The following is a 20,231-nucleotide window of genomic DNA, read 5'->3' as shown; positions in this document are numbered from 1 at the left end:
TCCAGAAGCCCCGCTGTCTTCTGGCGCTGGACTCCCACCTGTGCCTGCACCATGTCAGAGCCCTGCACGATGGTGCGGACATCCGCCACGGACAACACATCCAGCACCAAGGTCTCCACTGCAGACGCTGTGTTGGCCTCGGTGCACTGCAGTGATGGCACCATCTCCTTGGGCACAAGGCGATGGGACTGCCCCGATCGGCCTTGCGCTCTGAGAAGGTCATCCCTTCCTGACACTCGTGACTCTGCCTTTGCAGCTCCAGCAGCTGTGGGACGCCTGGGCGCAGGGGCAGATCTTTGGCAAGGGGCTCAGCAGAATCTTGGATTCCAGCCCCCCCTCCGAGTGCCAGTTTCCTGGGATACCCCTGCCTCCGCCTACTGTGGATCCTCAGCTGTGAGGTGCTCACCAGTGAGTGTCTACTTGGCAATCCCACCGAGGTGTGAGCTGGTGCCAAGCTGCATCGCCTCTTCAGTGGTGGGGTTGGTTGCTGATACTGAATGGGGGCGAAAGGCGCCTTTTTGCCAAGTGCAAAGGGTATTGCACTGCTCAAAGTTCACGGGCCAGAGCAGATTTCTTTCAGCAATGCTGCGGCACAGATTAAATATTCAAGCCAAGAAAGTCAAGTTATTTTTATGAGTTACTTCAGCCACAGGAGGATTGGGTCCAATGAATAACAAAGACGCGACGTTACCCAGAGTGAAAGGTAGCCTTGACGTAATTAAGTCTGATTGTGCAAACACAGGTTCACAACCCCTGCACAGCATCCGCTGTTTGTGTTAGAACTGTACTCTGAGATATGCCATCTGTAATCCTCTTTGAAGACACACACTAATATCCTTCTGTATATGTGTAAAAGGTTAAATTGAAGTTTAATGCATTTATTTACCTTTGTGCTGGGTTCAAGTTTCAACGCTCTCTTGAGTGTCTCCATGGCTTCCTCGTAGTCCCCCTGTTTGGATAACAACTGCAGCAGAATTGGAAAAACAGAATGAATCATTTCGACAAATCAGAAGTAAACAGGCCGGCTCCCGTTTGGTGGCTAGACTGCATCGTAGTTTGCCTGGCTAAAAGCGTATGGAAATTAAATTTAAAAAGCCATTTGCAATGGCTGCGGGGGATTTTTAGAGCCACGTTGATATGCAGCTCAACACTGATTATAATCCTGGGTGAGCGAAAGGTCACTGACTTTTCCAGTCAGTTTGTGTCTCTCTCTCCCTGGGTCACTGCTTGTGTATTGAGTGGAACCAGTTCAAACTGCGAGGCCGATCGTCACAATCCTCTTTTCTCCTCAACCATCCCCACCCCCTGCTGCCCCGTCCCAGATTGTGGAGATTACTTATGCTTCAGACCGGAAAGCGTTTAAGCTAAAGGGGGGCAAAATGCCAGCCAGGACCTGATGCAAGATATTCCAGCATCCTTCGGGAAACGGGAAAGGCGCTGGCTGAGACTCTCTGAGGCACGGTGGCCCAGAGGTTAGCACTGCTGGCCCACGGCGCCAGGGACCTGGGTTCGGTTCCCGGCTTGGGTCACTGTCTGTGGAATTTGTACATTTCCCCCTAGTCCTCCGAGCACTCCAGTTTCCTTTCACAGTCCAAAGATGTGCAGGTTAGGTGCTAAATTGCCCCTTCGTGCCAGGGGGACTAGCTAGGATAAATGCATGAGGTTAATTGGGATAGGGCCTGGGTGGGATTGTGGTTGGTGCAGACTCGATGAACCTCTTGGCTTCCTTCTGTACCGTTGGATTCTATGATTCTATGTGACTGAGACTCTGTTACTGATGTAGGATACAGAGTGAAGAATGTAATGAGCGACGATGAAGGCCGCTGTACATTCTAGCTGTGGAATGGCACGCTATTCCATGGGCGGCACGGTAGCACAGTGGTTAGCACTGCTGCTTCACAGCTCCAGGGTCCTGGGTTTGATTCTCGGCTCGGGTCACTGGCTGTGTGGAGTTTGCACATTCTCCTCGTGTCTGTGTGGGTTTCCTCCGGTTGCCTCCCGCAGTCCAAAGATGTGTGGGTTAGGTTGATTGGCCATGCTAAATTGTCCCTTAGTGTCCAGGGTAGCGGAGGTTAGAGGGATAAGTGGGTATAATATGTAGGGATATGGGCGTAGGGTCTGGGTGGGATTGTGTTCGGTGCAGACTCGATGGGCCTAAGGACCTCTTTCTGCCCTGGAGGGTTCTATGGATTATTGCCTAGACATGTTCTGATGGTCCAATAGCTGAGTATCATGCAATAGTTTCAGTTCGAGTTTCCTTCATATTTTGGATAACCAGCCCAGAACGGTGGTAGGGCGCGGTAGGCTCTGTCCAGGTTCCTTTGTTCCTCTTGCTCCCTTGTCCGTCACCCCCTTCCCAGATCAGGGAGAGCAGCACTGTAACTTCAAAGGTTTCACCTTAGGAAGATGCGAGCCCACATCTGTCCTGACATGTGGAGAGCAACCATTGCACTGAGGCTGCCTGCTTGCGGGCTTAGGACCGGAGGCTGCCAGTAGCTTCCTCTACCAGCCCCCCATCACCACTTCCCATCACCACAGGACTGATACGCTGGTTGGTTTGATTTGCTGAACAACCGGACATTGGGTATATCTAAGTGGGCGAGGTTTGTGAAGAGCCACTTCTACTCTCTCATGAGCTGCTTTGGACAATATACTTGTGTTCAAGAAGAGAGACAGGCAGAGCTAACCAAGGGCATCTCCAACCTGCTGTATGAGTGGTGGGAAAAGAATTGAAATCCCTGTTAAAGATACATTTACCAACCACTTAGACAAAGAGAAAACCATGACAACCAATACAGATTACAGAAGACTACATTCAACGTAAGTAATGGCAGCTTAGGTGGATGGGAGGGAATGGCATTGGATAAAGGTGATTTTCAGACAACTATGGTAGCGCAGAGAAGGTAATTTGAGAAAATTAAGAAATTGGACAAGACTGGCAGATTGGAATGACATCTTCACAGGAGCAGCGGCAATGAATTGGAATTGAAGGGCAGCTCTTGGCATGGCTGAAGATTGGGAATGGTAACTTATCCTCTGCTGCTGTTTACTGAATGCGCCGGTGATATGGAGAGTTAGAGGGAGATATCTCCTTGTGATAGAGGAAGCCCAGTAAAGAGTGCTGAGAGGCAAAATCAACTCACAGCGGCAGCTAACAAAATAATGAAATTGGCAAAATGTGACACAAGGGCTGGGATTCTCCCAAAAAAATTCTAAGTCTCCAATTCGTGTGAAAATGGGAGTAACTCCCATTGTTTTTTTTTTAGCATGAATTTCAGAACGTATCTCCCACACTCTGAGCACTACGGAGTGTCCTAGCAGGATTCCCTCTGAAAATCAGGGGGCAAGGACTATTCCCTCTGGAGAGGTCGGCAGCATAGCGCTGAGTGGGCCATTGCGCGTGCGGCGATCTGTCAGTGTCGAGATCGGTGCATGCACTGTAACCCGCAACTGCCGGCTTCCCTATTGCTGGCCAGCCCACGACTCCGTGTCACTGCCCCTCCGACAACCTCCCCCACCTTCCCCCGTCCCCACCCACTCTGATCGCTGGCCTCTTGGACTACAATAGACAAGCCCCTATTTTCATGATTGTGACGAATGGTGGAGCAGGCTCGAAGGGCCAAATGGCCTCCTCTTCCTCCTATCATCAATGTTTTTTATGGTTCTATGCCAAACTATGGCCTTTCCGTACTCATTCACCCACAATACACTGTCACAGTTTCACAATGTTTGTTTACACATTAAGTGGTTTCAGTGGTTTTATATTTTGTTTTTGATACATTTAGTGGTCTGGATGATTATGACTTATATTAGCTTGTAGTGAAATTACTCTTTCAACACAGGAGGAAGTTATGAGTGAATCACTTCATTGAAGGTCTTTATTTACACATCCTGCTGTTACTACAGTGCATAATGGTTCAATGGGGGCGTCAAAGGTAAGCATGGGAGGCATAAGGGGCTGGGAGGGGGTGGGTATGGAAGGGCTGAGCTTGGCATAGGTGGCACGAGTGACCATAGGGGTTGGGGGTGGGGCTATACATGGATGGGGTACAGTGGGGCAAGTGTTTGCAATGGGAAGGGTGAGGATGTGAGGGGACGAGTCCATTACGGGGATTAGAGAGGTAAATATGTGGGGTTACAGGGATAGGGCGGGCGGGGGTCGTGGGGGGGAGGGCAGCTCTGTTGATCTGTTGGTACAGACACAATGGGCCTGCATTGTAGCTATTCTATGATTCTATAACTAAGCCTTTTAAACAAAGGACAGTACAGCACAGGAAACAGGCCCTTTGGCCCTCCAAGCCTGTGCCGCTCATTGGTCCAATGAGACCATTTGTTTGTATCCCTCCATTCCCAGTCTGCTCATGTGGCTACCCAGTTAAGTCTTAAAAGATCCCAGTGTGTCTGCCTCCACCACCCTACTTGGCAGTGCATTCCGGGCCCCCACCACCCTCTGTGTAACAAATAGCCCATTTTAATATTCAACAGCTCTTACCCTGACCACCTCACCCACTGCCCCCCCTGCCCCCCACCCCGCAACCCCCACCCCGCATGCACCCACCTCCAGGCAATAAGAATCCTATGGGTATCTTTCCCAAGGCTAGTAGACAGAGTTGGGAGTTTTCCTGACTCCCGCTACCCAGCAGAGTTTTGTTCAGGAAGGGACAAGTGGCAAAGATAGGTAAATGTGGTAGAGGTATGGGCCAACCATGATCTAGTTACATTGCTGAACAGGCAAAGAACAAAGAACAAAAACAGCCCGGGAAACAGGCCCTTCGGCCCAACGAGCCTGCGCCGCCATTTTAACATTACCAGTCCCCCCTCCACCCATGACCCTTATCTACGCTTATGGCATTCCACATTGAGGGAAAACTAATTTAGGGACAATTTGTTACCTCCAATCAGCCTAATAGCACATCTTTGGGGTGTGGGAGGAAACCGGAGCACCCGGAGAAAACCCACGCAAGCACGGGGAGAATGCGCAAACTCCCACAGACACTGACCCAAATCCATGTGTCTGCACAGCAAACAGTGATAGTCACTGAGCTGTCGTCTTGCCCAGCATCTGGTCCAGTTTAGGCACACACTAATGACATGAAGCACCAGGCTATTCTTGAAACATCCAAGAGCAGCCCAAGTACGACCCATGGCGTGTATGCCCCTCGTTGGACAACAAGGCGGACCGACTTAGAACCTGTGAATTAAAAGCTGTGACCCAAGAAGCTGAATGGGTGCTCCTCTCCCTAATGTTTCGAGAGTAAAAAAATCAAAAATAGGCAAATGCATAAACTGAATATTAAATTGCAGATATCAGAATTAGCAATACCAATGTTAACCATGGGTGGCACACAGTGGTTCACACTACTGCCTCACAGCACCAGGGACTCGGGTTCGATTCCCACCTCGGGTCACTGTCTGTGCGGAGTCTGCATGTTCTCGCCATGTCTGCGTGGGTTTCCTCCGGGTGCACCGGTTTCCTCCCACAGTCCAAAAGACGTGCTGGTTAGATGCAATGACCGTGCTAAATTCGCCCTCAGTGTACCCGAGCAGGTGCCAGAGTGTGGCCACTAGGGGATTTTCACAGTAACTTCATTGCGGTGTTACTATAAGCCTACTTGCGACGCTAATAAATAAACTTTAAAAACCAGTAAAAGGCAAACTTACGACCGAAAACTGAAAATCTTTTCACAAGGACTGATCGAAACTTGGAATGGAGGGTGAAACTCTGGAATCATTAAAGAAGCACTGGGGCTAGGAAAACCCTAGCATTGATGCACTCAGATGGGCTGAGTGGCCTTCCTCATCATTGTTCATGTCTAATCTTTACAATGCACGTTCACAGTCAGAAAAGGATGGAAGGGAAACTCGTGTCAGTTCAGGGAATGAAATTAAATAATTCATTCATTGTGCGCTGGTACAGTGCTTAGCGCTGCTATCTCATAGCTGCAGGGGCCTGGGTTTGATTCCCAGCTCGGGTCACTGTCTGTGTGGAGTTTGCATGTTTTCCCCATGTCTGCGTGGGTTTCCTCCGGGTGCTCCAGTTTCCTCTCAGTCCGAAAGATATGTGAGTTGGGTGCATTGGCCATGCTAAATTGCCCCTTAGTGTCCTGGGATGCATTGATTACAGGGATTGGGAGGTAAATGTGTGGGGTTGTGGGGATAAGGCCTGGGTGGAATTGTGGGTCAGTGCAGACTCGATGGGCCGAATGGTCTCTTTCTGCACTGTAGGGATTCTATGAATCTTAGAAGAACTCCCCTTGCTTGTTGTGGGATCACCCTGCAGTCAGAAGCAGTGACCTTCCCCCAAAATAAATAATGTCCAGCCATGGATGAACACTTACTGAGACTCCAAATCTCCTTCAGATAACTTTGCAGGGTCGACAGTGCCCGTTTTATTTTTACTATCGGACGTTTATGGATGCAGACCTGTAAATTATTAAAGGACTGGTGACCCAGTTAGCCGGGGACCTGGGCAGCATCTGTTCCCGATTAACATAGGGGAAAAAGTAACTCATCAAAAACAAATCAATTTGTCCAAACGCTTGTATAAGTGAAAGATAAGGAACCGAGATTGAGGGATAAACAGCTCAATAAGCCGCAATCTGCCTCCCAACCATATGTCATTCTAAACTGATACACCCTGGCAGCAAATCCATATGACAACTGGGCTCCCAGCAACAGAGAATTATGAATGGTTAATATGTAGGCTAATGTGCACTTTATGGGACAGGCACATCTGTCCTCTCCAATTTAAGTTTGAAGACGAGGCATTTAACATTGACCCAGTTTTTATTGTGCAAGGATTTCAGGAAGAAAAATGTGTTGGAGGTACCCGTCAGAGTCCAACATTCTTTAACGTGTTCTCTGGGAGGGGATAAGGAGTTCCTTGTATCTGGGACAAATGCACTGCCTGTTGTACACTGCAGCCAGATTATTGGGCATTAATCCTGGACAACGTTGTGCTTGGTAATCTCACCGAACCCCCCAAAACAAGTCGCTTATCAACATTCAATTTTAAATGTCCTGCGCTTAAAGCTGAGGGGATTTTACATCTTTGGAATGTAAGTTGTAGAACAGGCTGAAGGGACACAGGTTCAAGGTGAGGGGGCAGCAGGTTTCGGGGGGTTAGAACATAGAACATAGAAAAACTACACCACAAACAGGCCCTTCGGCCCACAAGTTGCGCTGATCATGTCCCCCCCTACTAGGCATACCTATAACCCTCAATCCTATTAAGTCCCATGTACTCATGCAGAAGTGTCTTAAAAGACCCTATCAAATTTGCTTCCACCACCACCGACAGCAGCCGATTCCACTCATCTACCACCCTCTGAGTGAAAAACTTACACCTGAATCTCCTCTGTACCTACTCCCCAGCACCTTAAACCTGTGTCCTCTTGTAGCGACCATTTCAGCCCTGGGAAATAGCCTCTGAGAATCCACCTCTCAACGTCTTATAAACCTCTATCAGGTCACCTCTCATCCTTCGTCTCTCCAGGGGGAAAAGATGTAGCTCCCTCAACCTATCCTCATAAGGCATGCCACCCAATCCAGGCAACATCCTTGTAAATCTCCTCTGCACCCTTTCAATAGCTTCCTCCTGTAATGAGGTGACCAGAACTGCACACAGTACTCCAAGTGGGGTCTGACTAGGGTCTTATACAGCTGCAGCATTACCTCCCGACTCCTAAACTCAATCCCTCGATTGATGAAGGATGTGAGGAAAAACCTGTTTTACCCAGAGGGCAGTGATGATCTGGAATGCGCTGCCTGGGAGGGTGATGGAGGCGGAATGCGTCAAATCCTTTAACAAGTATCTAGATGAGCATTTGGCACGCCACAACATTCAGGGTCATGGGACACGTGCTGGCAGGTGGGATTAGGTGGCAGTTCAGGTGTTTCCAAACTGTCAGTGTGGACTCGATGGGCAAAAGGGCCTCTGCTGCGGTGTATGTTTCGATGATTCTAAAGGAGGTTGGCAGGGAGGGTAAACGCATGAAAATATAAACATACTCGCTTTCTCTTATTCAGAAGAAAATATGAGTCCACCCAGGCATATTTGTAGACGGCTTTTAAATCGGGATTCATTTTCCATTAGAGGCAAGGGAATTTAACATCTGCCCCATTCATTTCTCATTATGACTATTTTGAGATGGGAGAAGATGGCATGGATCATTTTGTTACTATGTTGAACAGGGGGAGCAATGTAATCAGATATTTCACATCCATTTTGTGCTTGGGAAAACAGGCAAATTAAAAAGGAAGATACATTCAATTGTTTACCGTGAAGACACCCCCATTGAAAAGCCTAGCAGACATCCTTCCCTTTCAATACTGTTGTCCGTAACATCTTCCCTTCCCAGAGGTAGGGCAGTCTAAAACTAGAGGGAATGGGTTTAAGGTGAAAGGGGAGAGATACAGAAGTGTCCAGAGGGGGCAATTCTTTTCACACAGAGGGTGGTGAGAGTCTGGAACAAACTACCAGATGTAGTAGTAAAGACTGGTACAAATTTGTCTTTTAAGAAGCATTTAGACAGTTACATGGGTAAGATGGGTATAGACGGATATGGGCCAACTGCAGGCAATCAGGACTAGCTTAGAGGTTTAAAAAAAAAGGTTGGCATGGACAAGTTGGGCCGAAGGGCCTGCTTCCATGCTGTAAACCTCTCTGAATCTATCTTATAAAGTTGTCAACCTCAAATCCTAAAGATTTGCAACACCGTCATTTTATGTGGCCAGATCTTTGAGACAGAATTGAGAAACATTTTAAAAACTCAAGCGTAAAGTTTCACGCAGTGATCTGTTCATTATCATCTCAATAATTAGATAATGCATGCTTTCAAAAACCAGAAGTCTCGATATTGAGCCTTAGGCCTCATCTAAGTAATCTAGGAAGCTCGAGAGGCAGCTCACTCTCTGTTGAAGAGGCCACCTTCCTTCTGGAAGGTCAGAGAGCTGGGGGGGGTCAGAGGTTAGGTCAGCAGCAATGGGTCAAATTTTAATTCTGAAATGTGTCTTCGATTGGCAGATGTTGGTTAATCCACAGAGGCCACTGAGGAATCCTAAGCAGGGTAGGTCCAACTCCAGCTTTTATGAGGGGACCTAAGACAGGCAGCAAGCCCCTTATTTACATTAATAAAAGCAAATTACTGCGGATGCTGGAACCTGAAACCAAAAGAGAAAATGGTGGAAAATCGCAGCAGGTCTGGCAGCATCTGTAAGGAGAGAAAACAGCTGACGTTTCGAGTCCAGATGACCCTTTGTCAAAGCATTGTTATTCACATTATTGGGCAACTTAACACCTGCACAAGTGGCCACTGTGGAGGGTGCTGAAAAATGGTTCAATCCAATTTCAGGCAGCCAAACATATTCCAGATATTTTTGGGATGTTGGTGGCTGAAATTGGACTTTAATTGTTACACACATTTTACACCAGTAAATAGACAGCAACAAAATCAGATTTCTACTCTACTACCTTCTAATTTGGCTGCACATCACTAAAGGTTGCATATAAACAGGGTCAATGAGGAGGCGATGGTATTATCACTAGACTATTCATCCAGAAACTCTGTTAATGTTCCGGGGACCCGGGTTCGAATCCCGTCACGGCAGGTGATGGAATTTGAATTCAATAAAAAAAAATCTGGAATTAAGAATCTATTGAAGACCACGTTGATTGTTGGAAAAGCCTATTGGGTTCACTAATGTCCTTTAGGGAAGGAAATCTGCCATCCTGACCTGGTCTGGCCTACATGTGACTCCAGAGCCACAGCAATGTGATTGAATCTCAACTGCCCTCTGAAATGACAGCATTTCAAGAAGGCAGCTCATCATCTTCCCAAGGGCAATTAGGGATGGGCAATAAATGCTGGCCAGCCAGTGACACCCAAATCCCCCGAATGAATAAAACAAAATTGATCTCTGTACATGAAACGTTTAAATGTTCAAAAGAAAATTCCCATTTAATTGTCCTTCCTGAGATTAGTGCCTGAAATTATTTTACAACACTTCCAAAGATCTTGAATTAAGCATTAGTGTATTGACGGTTAATATATTTTCCTTTTGTTTATTCATTTAGAAGATGCGGGCTTTATTGGCCGGGCCAACATTTATTGCCCATTATTATCTGCCCTCCATTTATTTCAGAGGGCATTTTTAAGTGAATCACGTTGCCATGATGGGTGGCACGGTAGCACAGTGGTTAGCACAGCTGCTTCACAGCTCCAGGGTCCTGGGTTCGATCCCTGGCTCGGGTCACTGTCTGTGTGGAGTTTGCACATTCTCTTCGTGTCTGCGTGGGTTTCCTCCCACAGTCCAAAGGTGTGCGGGTTAGGTTGATTGGCCATGCTAAGAAATTGCCCCTTAGTGACTCAGGGATGTGTAGGTTAGAGGGATTAGTGGGTATAATATGTAGGGATATGGGGGTAGGGCCTGGGTGGGATTGCGTTCGGTGCAGACTTGATGGACTGAAGGGCCTTTTACGGCACTGTAGGGTTCTATGAATCTGGAGTCATGCATGGGTTGCAGATGGACTTTTATGACAATCAATGATGGTTTCATGGTCATCATTAGGTTTAATTCCAGATTTTTATCCAATTCAACTTTTGTCAGATGAAGTGGTGCGATTTGAACCCAGGCCCCCAGATCTTGCCCGTGACCTCCGAGATTACTAGTCTAATGACAACACCACAACTCCACTGTCTCCCACCTCAGGACTATGGAGAAAAGAGACTGGTGGAGTTGATTCAACAGATAACCAACATAGGCAACAATGGGCTGAATGGCCTCCTTCCCTGCTGCAACCATCTGATGCCTAGTGGAGGAATGATTATTTAAAGTAAACGGGTTAACATAAATATGTGCTGAGGGGACAGAAGAGCTTTGTAATCATCTGTAATCAGAGTGAAACTCGTATTCAAGCTGTAGGGGAATTCTGATTGGGGTTTCAGAATACTCAACTTTTCCTTTCCTGAACAAAGCTTTCACATTATTGGGATCCAGTTGCAGGAGTGCGTTACTGGAGGCAATCACCTCTTCATGGAGGTCCAACTTCATCTGGGCAGCTGCTAAGTTGTTGAGACATTTCAGCCCATCTTCCTGCAGTTCCTCTGCTTCCTGAGCGCTGGGGTTAACTGCAATTTAAAACCATCAAAGACATTAGAATGATGGTGGTGCACTTTAAAAATTAGGAGTAAAAATAAAGATTGCTTATTAGCCACAAATAAGGCTTACATTAACAATGCAATGAAGCTACTGTGGAATTCCCCTAGTCGCCACAGTCCGGCACCTGTCCGGGTCAATCCACCTAACCAGCATGTCTTTCAGACTGTGGGAGGAAACCGCAGCACCTGGGGGAAACCCACACAGACACGGGGGGAATGTGCAAATTCCACACAGACAGTGGCTCAAGCTGGAGTCTCTGGCGCTGTGAGGCAGTGGTGCTAACCACACCACCCTATTAGTGTGTTGCAGTGAAATACTCTCATTTCCATATCTATCAAACCATACTTTCCATTGCTTCTGTCACATTTCTGTGTCAGCTTTTCCCAATGGTCACATTTATAATGGAAACTGCCTATGTAAACTTCTCACTCTGTTAGAGCTGTGGTGTCTCTATTTGGCATCGGTCAGCTCCTCAGCCTATACCACAGTGAGGCCAACTCTCCAAACTTGCTGTAAGCTATGCTACTAGGCGGCATGGTGGCACGGTGGTTCACACTACTGCCTCACAGTGCCAGGGACTCGGATTTGACTACCCAGCTTGGGTGACTGTCTGTGTAGAGTTTGCACATTCTCCCCGTGTCTGCGTGGGTTTCCCCCGGGTGGTCCGGTTTCCTCCCACAGTCCAAAGATGTGCAGGTTAGGTAGACTGGTCGTGCTAAATTCTCCCGCACTGTACCCGAACAGGCACCGGAGTGTGACAACTGGGGGATTTTCACAGTAACTTCATTGCAGTGTTAATGTGAGTCTACTTGTGACACTAATAAATAAACTCTAAACCTTATGCAAATCTAAATAAAATCACATTAAACATCAAGACAGATTGTAAGACTTTAAAATGAAGTTTGAATTCTATTCGTATGCTTCCCTCAGCTTTGACTCTCCACTGGGCATCCGGCAAAATCATTCAAACAGAAAATATTCATCACTGTTAAAGTATCTTAAAAATGTCTTCCAATTGTTTCTGCCAACTCTTTTCATGGCAAAGATAACAACAACTGACATTTACATAACACCCGTAGCACAGAAAAAAACAACTCAGGCATTTCATTGGGGTGGCACGGTGGCTAGCGCTGCTCCCTCAACAGTGCCAGGGACCCAGGTTCAATTCTGGCTTCAGGTCACTGTGTGTGGGTTTTCTCCAGGCGCTCCGGTTTCCTCCCACTCTCCAAAGATCTGCAGGTTAGGTTGTTTGGCCATGCTAAACTGCCCCTTAGTGTCAGGGGAACTGGCAGGATAAATAGATAGGATTAAGGGGTTAGGGCCTGGTTGGGATTGTGGTCAGCGCAGACTCGATAGGCCAAATGGCCTCCTTCTGCACTGTAGGGATTCTGCGATTCTTTGATTGAGGTATTTGAAAAATGGTTGCTGAGACAAAGAAGGAAATTTGGAGGGGGGGGTGCGTCTATAGGGGTGCAGGTTTGGAGAGTCAAAGAGATGAGTTTTCAAGATGGTTTTAAAAGAGGGAAGGAGAAGTAAACAAATTTACGGTGGGAATTCCAGAGAAATGGGACTGAAGTAATAGGAGGCAAGTCTCCTCTGGTGGGGAGAGTTTAGCGGGGGAAGAATTGGCCTGGAGGAGGCTACAATGATGGAGGGAGGGTAGGCCATGAGGAGATAGAAATGGATTCAAGAAGGCATTCAGCTGTCTAGCTCACATTTCCGTAGTAATCTATCGCCCAAATGTGCCTGTTGTCTGTCTGGAGACTATTCCGGGTTTTGATCGCTCTTTCTGAAGGGCTGTCTGAAATCAAGGGTGGAATTTTTCAGTGACAGTCAGAACCTGACGTTGGGCCCATATGAAGGTCAGGGGTCCATCCACATTGTCATCCACTGGTGCAACCTTCTGGATGGCGGCTCCTGATTGGCTCTCAGGGCTGGGATCCATATTGGGATGAAGAGGCCTGAAATCATAGGGTTGGGGGACACTTCTCTGCAGGAGTAGAGGCAGAAGAAGTTGTAGCCTTTTAATCCCATGCCTCTGTCTTTGGTCCAACTGATCCCAGCCTGCCACTGAGAGGCCTCCTCGATGGAGCTGGTGGCCTCTACACATGGTGGTGGGTACTCCAAAGTCAAGAGAACACCAAGACTGGGGCAAAATGGCCTTACGGGTGGGGGGCATAAATGGCTTCGCACCTCTGTGGAGCAGGCAACTGACCCAGTTCCAGCTCACCCCTAGGAAAGTTGCCTACAGGCGGAACTGCATCAAGTAGCCAATTCCACACGGCATCTCCCTATTTTCCTAGCCCCATCTCCCCATGCCTCAATGGGGCAAGAACTTGGTGCAGTGACAATGCCTTCACTTCTTAATTAGATGATATTGGGTTCAAGCATCATTGCAAATCTTAAATCTATACTCAAGACTGACATTCTGCCACAACACAAAGTTCACAATGAGCGAGTGCTGCATTGTCACTTTCTGTTTTCATTTGCTCAGCAGATGTTTTTTGACCAGACAGAGTGGGTCTTAAGTTTAGTTATCACTCCCAGAACCTGCTCAACCCCTTCGTTATCTCATTCAATCACACTCCTTCAGCAGATTCCTTACTTTCCTTCCAATGTGTAGATTGCAATTCAATAAAACAAAACTAACAGTGGGGTTGTTAATTCTGGAGGAACTGAGTGAGTAGCCACCTTCAGGATTATTAACAGCTTTCAACATTGAATTTGGATAGAAACTAGGACTGACAGCTTAATGATCCACAAGTCTTTGTTATAATTCACCATTGAGAGATAGCAGCATGTCACCAATAGAAGGGAAATGTGCCATGTGATATATATTGGCCTTGGAGGGGGTGCAAAGAAGGTTCACTAGGCTGATACCAGAGATGAGGGGGTTAGCCTATGAGGAGAGGCTGAATAGACTGGGTCTGTACTCGTTGGAGTTTAGAAGGGTGAAGGGGGATAATGAAGGGGCTAGATGGGGTAGAGGTAGAGAGATTCTTCCCGCTTAGAAAGGATAGCAGAACTAGAGGGCACAGCCTCAAAATAGAGGGGGGGGGGCAGTTTAGATCAGAGTTGAGGAGGAACTTCTTCACTCAAAGGGTGGTGAGTCTCTAGAATTCTCTGCCCATTGAAGTGGTGGAGGCAACCTCACTGAATATATTTAAGTCACGGGTAGATAGGTTTCTGATAGACAAGAGAATTAAGGGTTATGGGGAGAAAGCAGGAAAGTGGAACTGATCCACTTCAGATCAGCCATGATCTTATTGAATGGCGGGGCAGGCTCGAAGGGCTAGTTGGCCTACTCCTGCTCCTATTTCTTATGTTCATACGATTCAGTCTTAGTTTCACTTTTACTCTGAGCAGAGCACACACATACAGCTCTGATGTCTTCAAGCTTCATATCTCTGTATAACTGTTCTCAAGTACCTAATCCTAATAAATAAATCAACAACGTGCATACTGGATCAGCAATTGTACCTTGTGTCTTGTACAGTAAATAAATTCAAGCACTTACGTCATTATAATAACACAAGTCTTGTGTATCCAGGATCAGCCAAGGCCAACAACTGGGAAAGCCTATAGTGAATCCTGGCAAATTTATTTCCCAGCTGTAGCCAGTTGTTCAAGGCCCACGTTTCATTAACATCGCTTTTGGCACAGAATAAAAGCCAGTATTGAAGGCAAGCCCACCATACATGCTGGATTTTCACTGGGCCTCATTGTTCATTTGTATTCATAATAAAGATTTTAAATAATCTCAGAGTCTGTCTGCAGCAGCAGCAACAGGTTAGAGACTTCAGTAGCATATAGCGGGCAACAGGCCAACGAAAATATAAGTGCCTTAGAGAGGTTGTCAGGCTAGTTAACAGGGTTCAATACACTTGCAAAGTTCAAGGCAGGAGTGGAACTCCTTCAACAACAGCTTACTCACGGTTGACTGACCTGTTGATCCTTCCTACCTGCTGATATTTGGTAGCTAAATACAGTGTTAAAGAGGAAGAGAAGCTCAAGGGGCCAATTTTCTGCTCAAAGTATCTGTCAGGCAAAACATAGACAAGCTAACTGGCCAGATGTAGGCATTCACAGCAAATGTGGGTCGGATAAACTCACGTCCACAGCACCCTGATTTTGTGTCAATTCATTTCAAATCAAGGGTTGCAAACATCTGAGTGTGGGCGGTGGGGCGGGTGGTGGGGGTGGGGAGGTGAGATTCATACGCATAGCACCGATACTAACTCCCCTGCCAGGGCGTACTTGGCGTCCCTGGGGCCAGGCTATACTGCTGGCCACAGGGTACACTCTGTACTTGGAAGATATGGATACATGCCGCTGTGTCTCCTGATGCACCCACACATGTTGAATTGGCACAGTGTAAATATCACACCGCCATACTGGCTGCTTTCCATTTGGACCAGGCAGGTCCGGGCAATGTCTACATTAGTTACTCTTGATAAAAGAAATGTGGAGCAGCCAGATAGACTTTGCGGTCTCATTATTTAAAGGACTATGCATCCTTAACGCACTTAACATTTAGAAACATTGAAACATAGAAAATAGAGGCAGGAGTAGGCCATTCGGCCCTTTGAACCTGCTCCACCATTCATTTTGATCAAATTCAATATCCTTATCCTGCCTTCCCCGCCCCCCGTATCCCTTGATTAATTTTACCTTCTTTACTGCCTGCTGTACTTGCGTGCCTTCAGTGACTGATGCACGAGGACACCAAGGTCTTGCTGAGTATCCACCTCTCTCAATTTGCACCCATTCAAATAAAGTGAAGAAAAGTAAGTAAATGTAAAGTTTACTTATTAGCCACAAGTAAGGTTGACATTAACACTGCAATGAAGTTACTGTGAAATTCCCCTAGTCGCCACACTCCGGCGCCTGTTCGGGTCAATGCACTTAACTAGCACATCTTTCAGACTGTGGGAGGGAACCAGAGCACCCAAGGGAACCCCAAGGGGAGAATGTGCAAGCTTCGCACAGAGAGTGACGTAAGCCAGGAGTTGAACCTGGTGCTGTGAGGCAGCAGTACAAACAGTTGTGCCACCATCTTCCTACTTTTGCTATTGAAGTGGATAACCTCACATTTATCCACAATATACTGCATCTGCCATGCATGTGCCCACTTAATCAGCTTGTCTAAATTACGCTGCAGCATCTCTGCATCCTCCTCATAGCTCTCCCTCCCACCCAACTTTGTATCATCTGAAAATTTGGAGATTTAGTCCCCTCTTCTAAATCATTCATATATAATGTGAAATGTTAGGGTCCTAGCACAGATCCCTGGAGTACCCCAGTAGTCACTGCCTGCCAATTGGAAAAGATCCATTTATGGCAACTCTTTGCTTCCTATCTGCCAGCCAGGTTTTGATCCATCTCTGGATACTATCTGCAATTCCAAATGCTTTGGTTGTCAAAGAAATGGGCCTCCAGGAAGGCTTTAAGGATAGAGGGGAGTTCCAAAGCATACATTCACAAGACATTTGGGGCAGTGAACTCATAGCTATCAATGGTGGAGCAACACAATAGAGGAGAGGCTAATGATATGGAAATTAATTCAAAAATATTTGAATTGATGTCAGACCCAGATGCACATCATTCTCGGAAGAACGGCCTGGACAGATCGCTGAAGGCATGATGCTGGGCATGTTTTGCATTTTTCGGCTTCCACTCTTATTTCCCAGCTCATTACATGACTTGATTAGTGCAACTGGAAGTAAAATATCACAATATGTGTGACAATAACAATTTAATTTAGAAAAAGAAACAAACTTTGGATGTTCAAGGTGCTATATAAATGAAGTAACATCTGTGCCAAATAAGTGCCAGGCCACAACCATCTCCAACAGGAGAAAATCTAATCATCTCCCCTTGATGTTCAATGATATTACCATCACTGAATACTCCACTATCAACATTCTTGGGGTTACCATTGACTAGAAACATATGTGGACCAGCCGTATAAATACTGTGGCTTCAAGAAAGGGTCAGAGGCTGGGAACTCTATGGTGAGTAACGCCTGACTCCCCAAAGCCCATCCACCATCCACAAGGCAAGCTTCTTGAATGCATTTTGAGTTCCACTCATCCAGGCAAGTGATGGAATACTCTTCACTTGCCTGGATGAGTGGAACTCAAAATGCATTCAAGAAGCTTCATACCATCCAGCACAAATTAGCCCCCTTAATTGACACCCCATCCACCACATTAAACATTCACTCCCTCTATCACCAAAGCACAGTACCTGCAATGTGTACCATCAACAAGATGTACTACAGCAACTCACTGAGGCTCCTTTGATAGTTCTATCCAATAACATGCTCTCTACTGCCTAGGAACACAAGAGTAGCAGATGCATGGGAACTCCGCCATCTGAATTCGATCAACCCTTAACTTTCTGTATTCAATCTGTCCTCATAATTTAAACCTTTTAGCCCTAGTATGATTCTGGTGAATCTTGTAAAGGGGCAACTTGGTTGAAACCTTGAAGATCCTGAGAGACATTGACAGGATGGATGTGGAGAGGATGTTTCCCCTTGTGGGAGAATCTGGAATTAGGGGTCGTTTCTTCAAAATAAGGCGTCGCTCATTTAAGACAGGAATGAGGAGACATTTTGTCTCTCAGAGGGCTGTGAGTCACCAGCACCCTGTTCCTCAGAAGGCAGTGGAAGAAGAGCCTTTGAATGTTTTTAAGGCAGACCTAGATAAATTCTTGTTTAATAAGGGGGTCAAAGGTTATTGGGGGTAGGCAGGAAGATGAAGTTGAGGTTACGATCAGATCAGCCATTATTTTACTGAACGGTGGAGCAAGTCTGAGGGGCCGCAGAATTCCTATTCAGGCGCTGCGCCAACTCCATCTTCTTCCTGAGGCACAGTGCCCAGAACAGAAAAAACTCAAACTATTGTCAATGGTACATCAACCTAGCTAGAGAATACCATTGATTTAATGAAGGAACTTACATTCCGGTCAGGTGTTCTACAAACTCAGACCGTCCTAATGGGCAATAATGCTAATCGAACCAGCAAAGCCCGCATCCCATAAGTGTATCTTAAAAAGGTGCTTTTCCAACCAATGAAAGCCTGGTGCAGGCTAATTTCAGAATCGTTGTCCCTCAACAATTACTGAATTGACAAAAGCCAATCATCACAGTTCTTGGGCATCGTTGCAGGGATTCCTCAGTGCCCCAGGCTCAACCATCATCTGCCACTCCACCAATGATCGTTCCTCCACCATGACATCAGAATGTTTGCTGATCGCTACGCAATGTTCAACACATTTTGCAACTCCTCGAACACTGAAGCAGCCCAATGTAGCAAGACCCGGATGACATTCAGGCTTGGGCTGACAAATACCAAGTAAAATAACACAGTCCAAAGATGTGCGGGTTAGGTCGATTGGCCATGCTAAATTGTCCCTTTGTGTCAGAGAGTTTAGCAGGGTAAATATGTGGGGTTACCAGATTAGGGCCTGGGTTCGATTGTTGTCACTACAGGCTTACAGGGCAGAATGGCCTCCTCCTGTACTGTAGCAATTCTATGATTCTAAACACAGAACAGATTCTAAATACAGTCACTGTTATAATGCAGGAAATCAATTTGCACACAGCAAACTCCCACAAAAAAGCAATGTGATGATGACCAGAAAAATTTGTTTTTGTTATGTTGATTGAAGGATAAATATTGGCCGGGGCACTGAGGATGTGTCCCCTACTCTTCTTCCAAAGGTAATAATAAGAAGTCTCACAACACCAGGTTAAAATCCAACAGGTTCATTTGGTATCACAAGCTTTCAGAGCGCTGCTCTTTCATCAGGTGAGTCCTCACTCATCTAATGAAGGAGCTGCGCTCCTAAAGCTCGAAATACCAAATAAACCTGATGGACTTTAAACTAGTGTTGTGAGAATTCTTACTGTGCTCACCCCAGTCCAATGCCAGCACCTCTATTCCAAAGGTAATGAAACAGCACAATGCAATAGCCAGATATTCCTGCAACAGTATAAGTCAGAGGCTTGGTAAGTGGGGCACTATAACTATGGACTTGGGTCTTACGTTCTGAGGAGATATTCAGGATATCCAATGCCAGGTTGTATGATTTCACAGCACTCTGGTAGTCTTCTCTCTGGAAGTGGTAATTCCCGCGCTCCCGTTTCTGTTTACAGATCCGAATACAATCCGAGACCAGCAGCCGTTTTGGGTCAGGAGCGTTTCTGACATTGAGAAGCTGGACCTCGTATATCAGTGTCGCATCTGCCGGGACATCCGGTGCTCTGAAATGGAACGGAAAAGAAAAAGATCAAACTTCATTCATCAGCACTGCACCATCTGGTCAATGGGATTTAGCTTTAGAAAAGCTGTTCTGCCGATATCCTCAGCTCTGTACAACGGAAATAAGAGTTTAATATTGGAGCCATGGAAGAAACAGCTAGATTGTCAGGTATGCCAATTGCCATCGACTTCAGGAAGAATAGTGAAGAACATGCCTCTGTCTACATCAATGGGGATGACTAGAAATGGTCAAGAGCTTCAAGTTTTTAGGTGTCCAAATCAAATCACCAACAACCTGTCCTGGTCCCCATGCCGACACTATAGTTAAGAAAGCCCCACCAACGTGCCTGCTTTCTCACAAGACAAAGGAAATTTGGCATGTCTGCTACAACTCTCACCAACTTTTACAGATGCATAGAAAGCATTCTTTCTAGTTGTATCACAGCTTGGCAAGGGTCCTGTTCTGCCCAAGACCGCAAGAAACTACAAAATGTTATGAATGTTGCCCAATCCGTCACGCAAACCAGCCTCCCATCCATTGACTCTGTCTACACTTCTCGCTGCCTCAGAAAAGCAGCCAGCGTAATTAAGGACTCTCCGGGTCCCAGACATTCTCTCTTCCACCTTCTTCGGTTACAAGTGGTGTGCCTCAGGGATCTGTTTTGGGGCCACTGCTGTTTGTAATTTTTATAAATGAACTGGATGAGGGTATAGTTGGGTGGATCAGTAAATTTGCTGATGACACCAAAGTCGGAGGAGTGGTAGATAGTGAAGAGGGGTGTCATAGTTTACAGGGAGACT

At 46.5% G+C, this 20,231-nt stretch overlaps 1 protein-coding gene across 2 annotated transcripts in view; it reads right to left on the bottom strand.

Moving 5' to 3' along the window:
* Positions 1-20,231, bottom strand: part of fkbp16 (FKBP prolyl isomerase 16) — a 147,042-nt gene that overhangs the window by 11,093 nt on the left and 115,718 nt on the right. The window contains exons 4-6 of one of the 2 annotated variants that reach the window (XM_080214144.1): positions 19,215-19,432; positions 10,957-11,129; positions 887-964 (exon numbers count right to left, since the gene is read on the bottom strand). In XM_080214144.1, the coding sequence (XP_080070270.1) occupies positions 887-964; positions 10,957-11,129; positions 19,215-19,432 (469 nt within the window). The remainder of the gene's footprint in view (positions 1-886; positions 965-10,956; positions 11,130-19,214; positions 19,433-20,231) is intronic. The other variant, XM_080214145.1, reaches the window with a different exon arrangement.

The sequence above is a fragment of the Carcharhinus amblyrhynchos genome, chromosome 28 (assembly GCF_965287045.1).
Source record: "Carcharhinus amblyrhynchos chromosome 28, sCarAmb.v2.hapA, whole genome shotgun sequence".
Lineage (NCBI taxonomy): Eukaryota > Metazoa > Chordata > Chondrichthyes > Carcharhiniformes > Carcharhinidae > Carcharhinus > Carcharhinus amblyrhynchos.
Note: the sequence above shows the minus strand (reverse complement) of the source record. Positions and strands in the feature narration are given on the sequence as shown.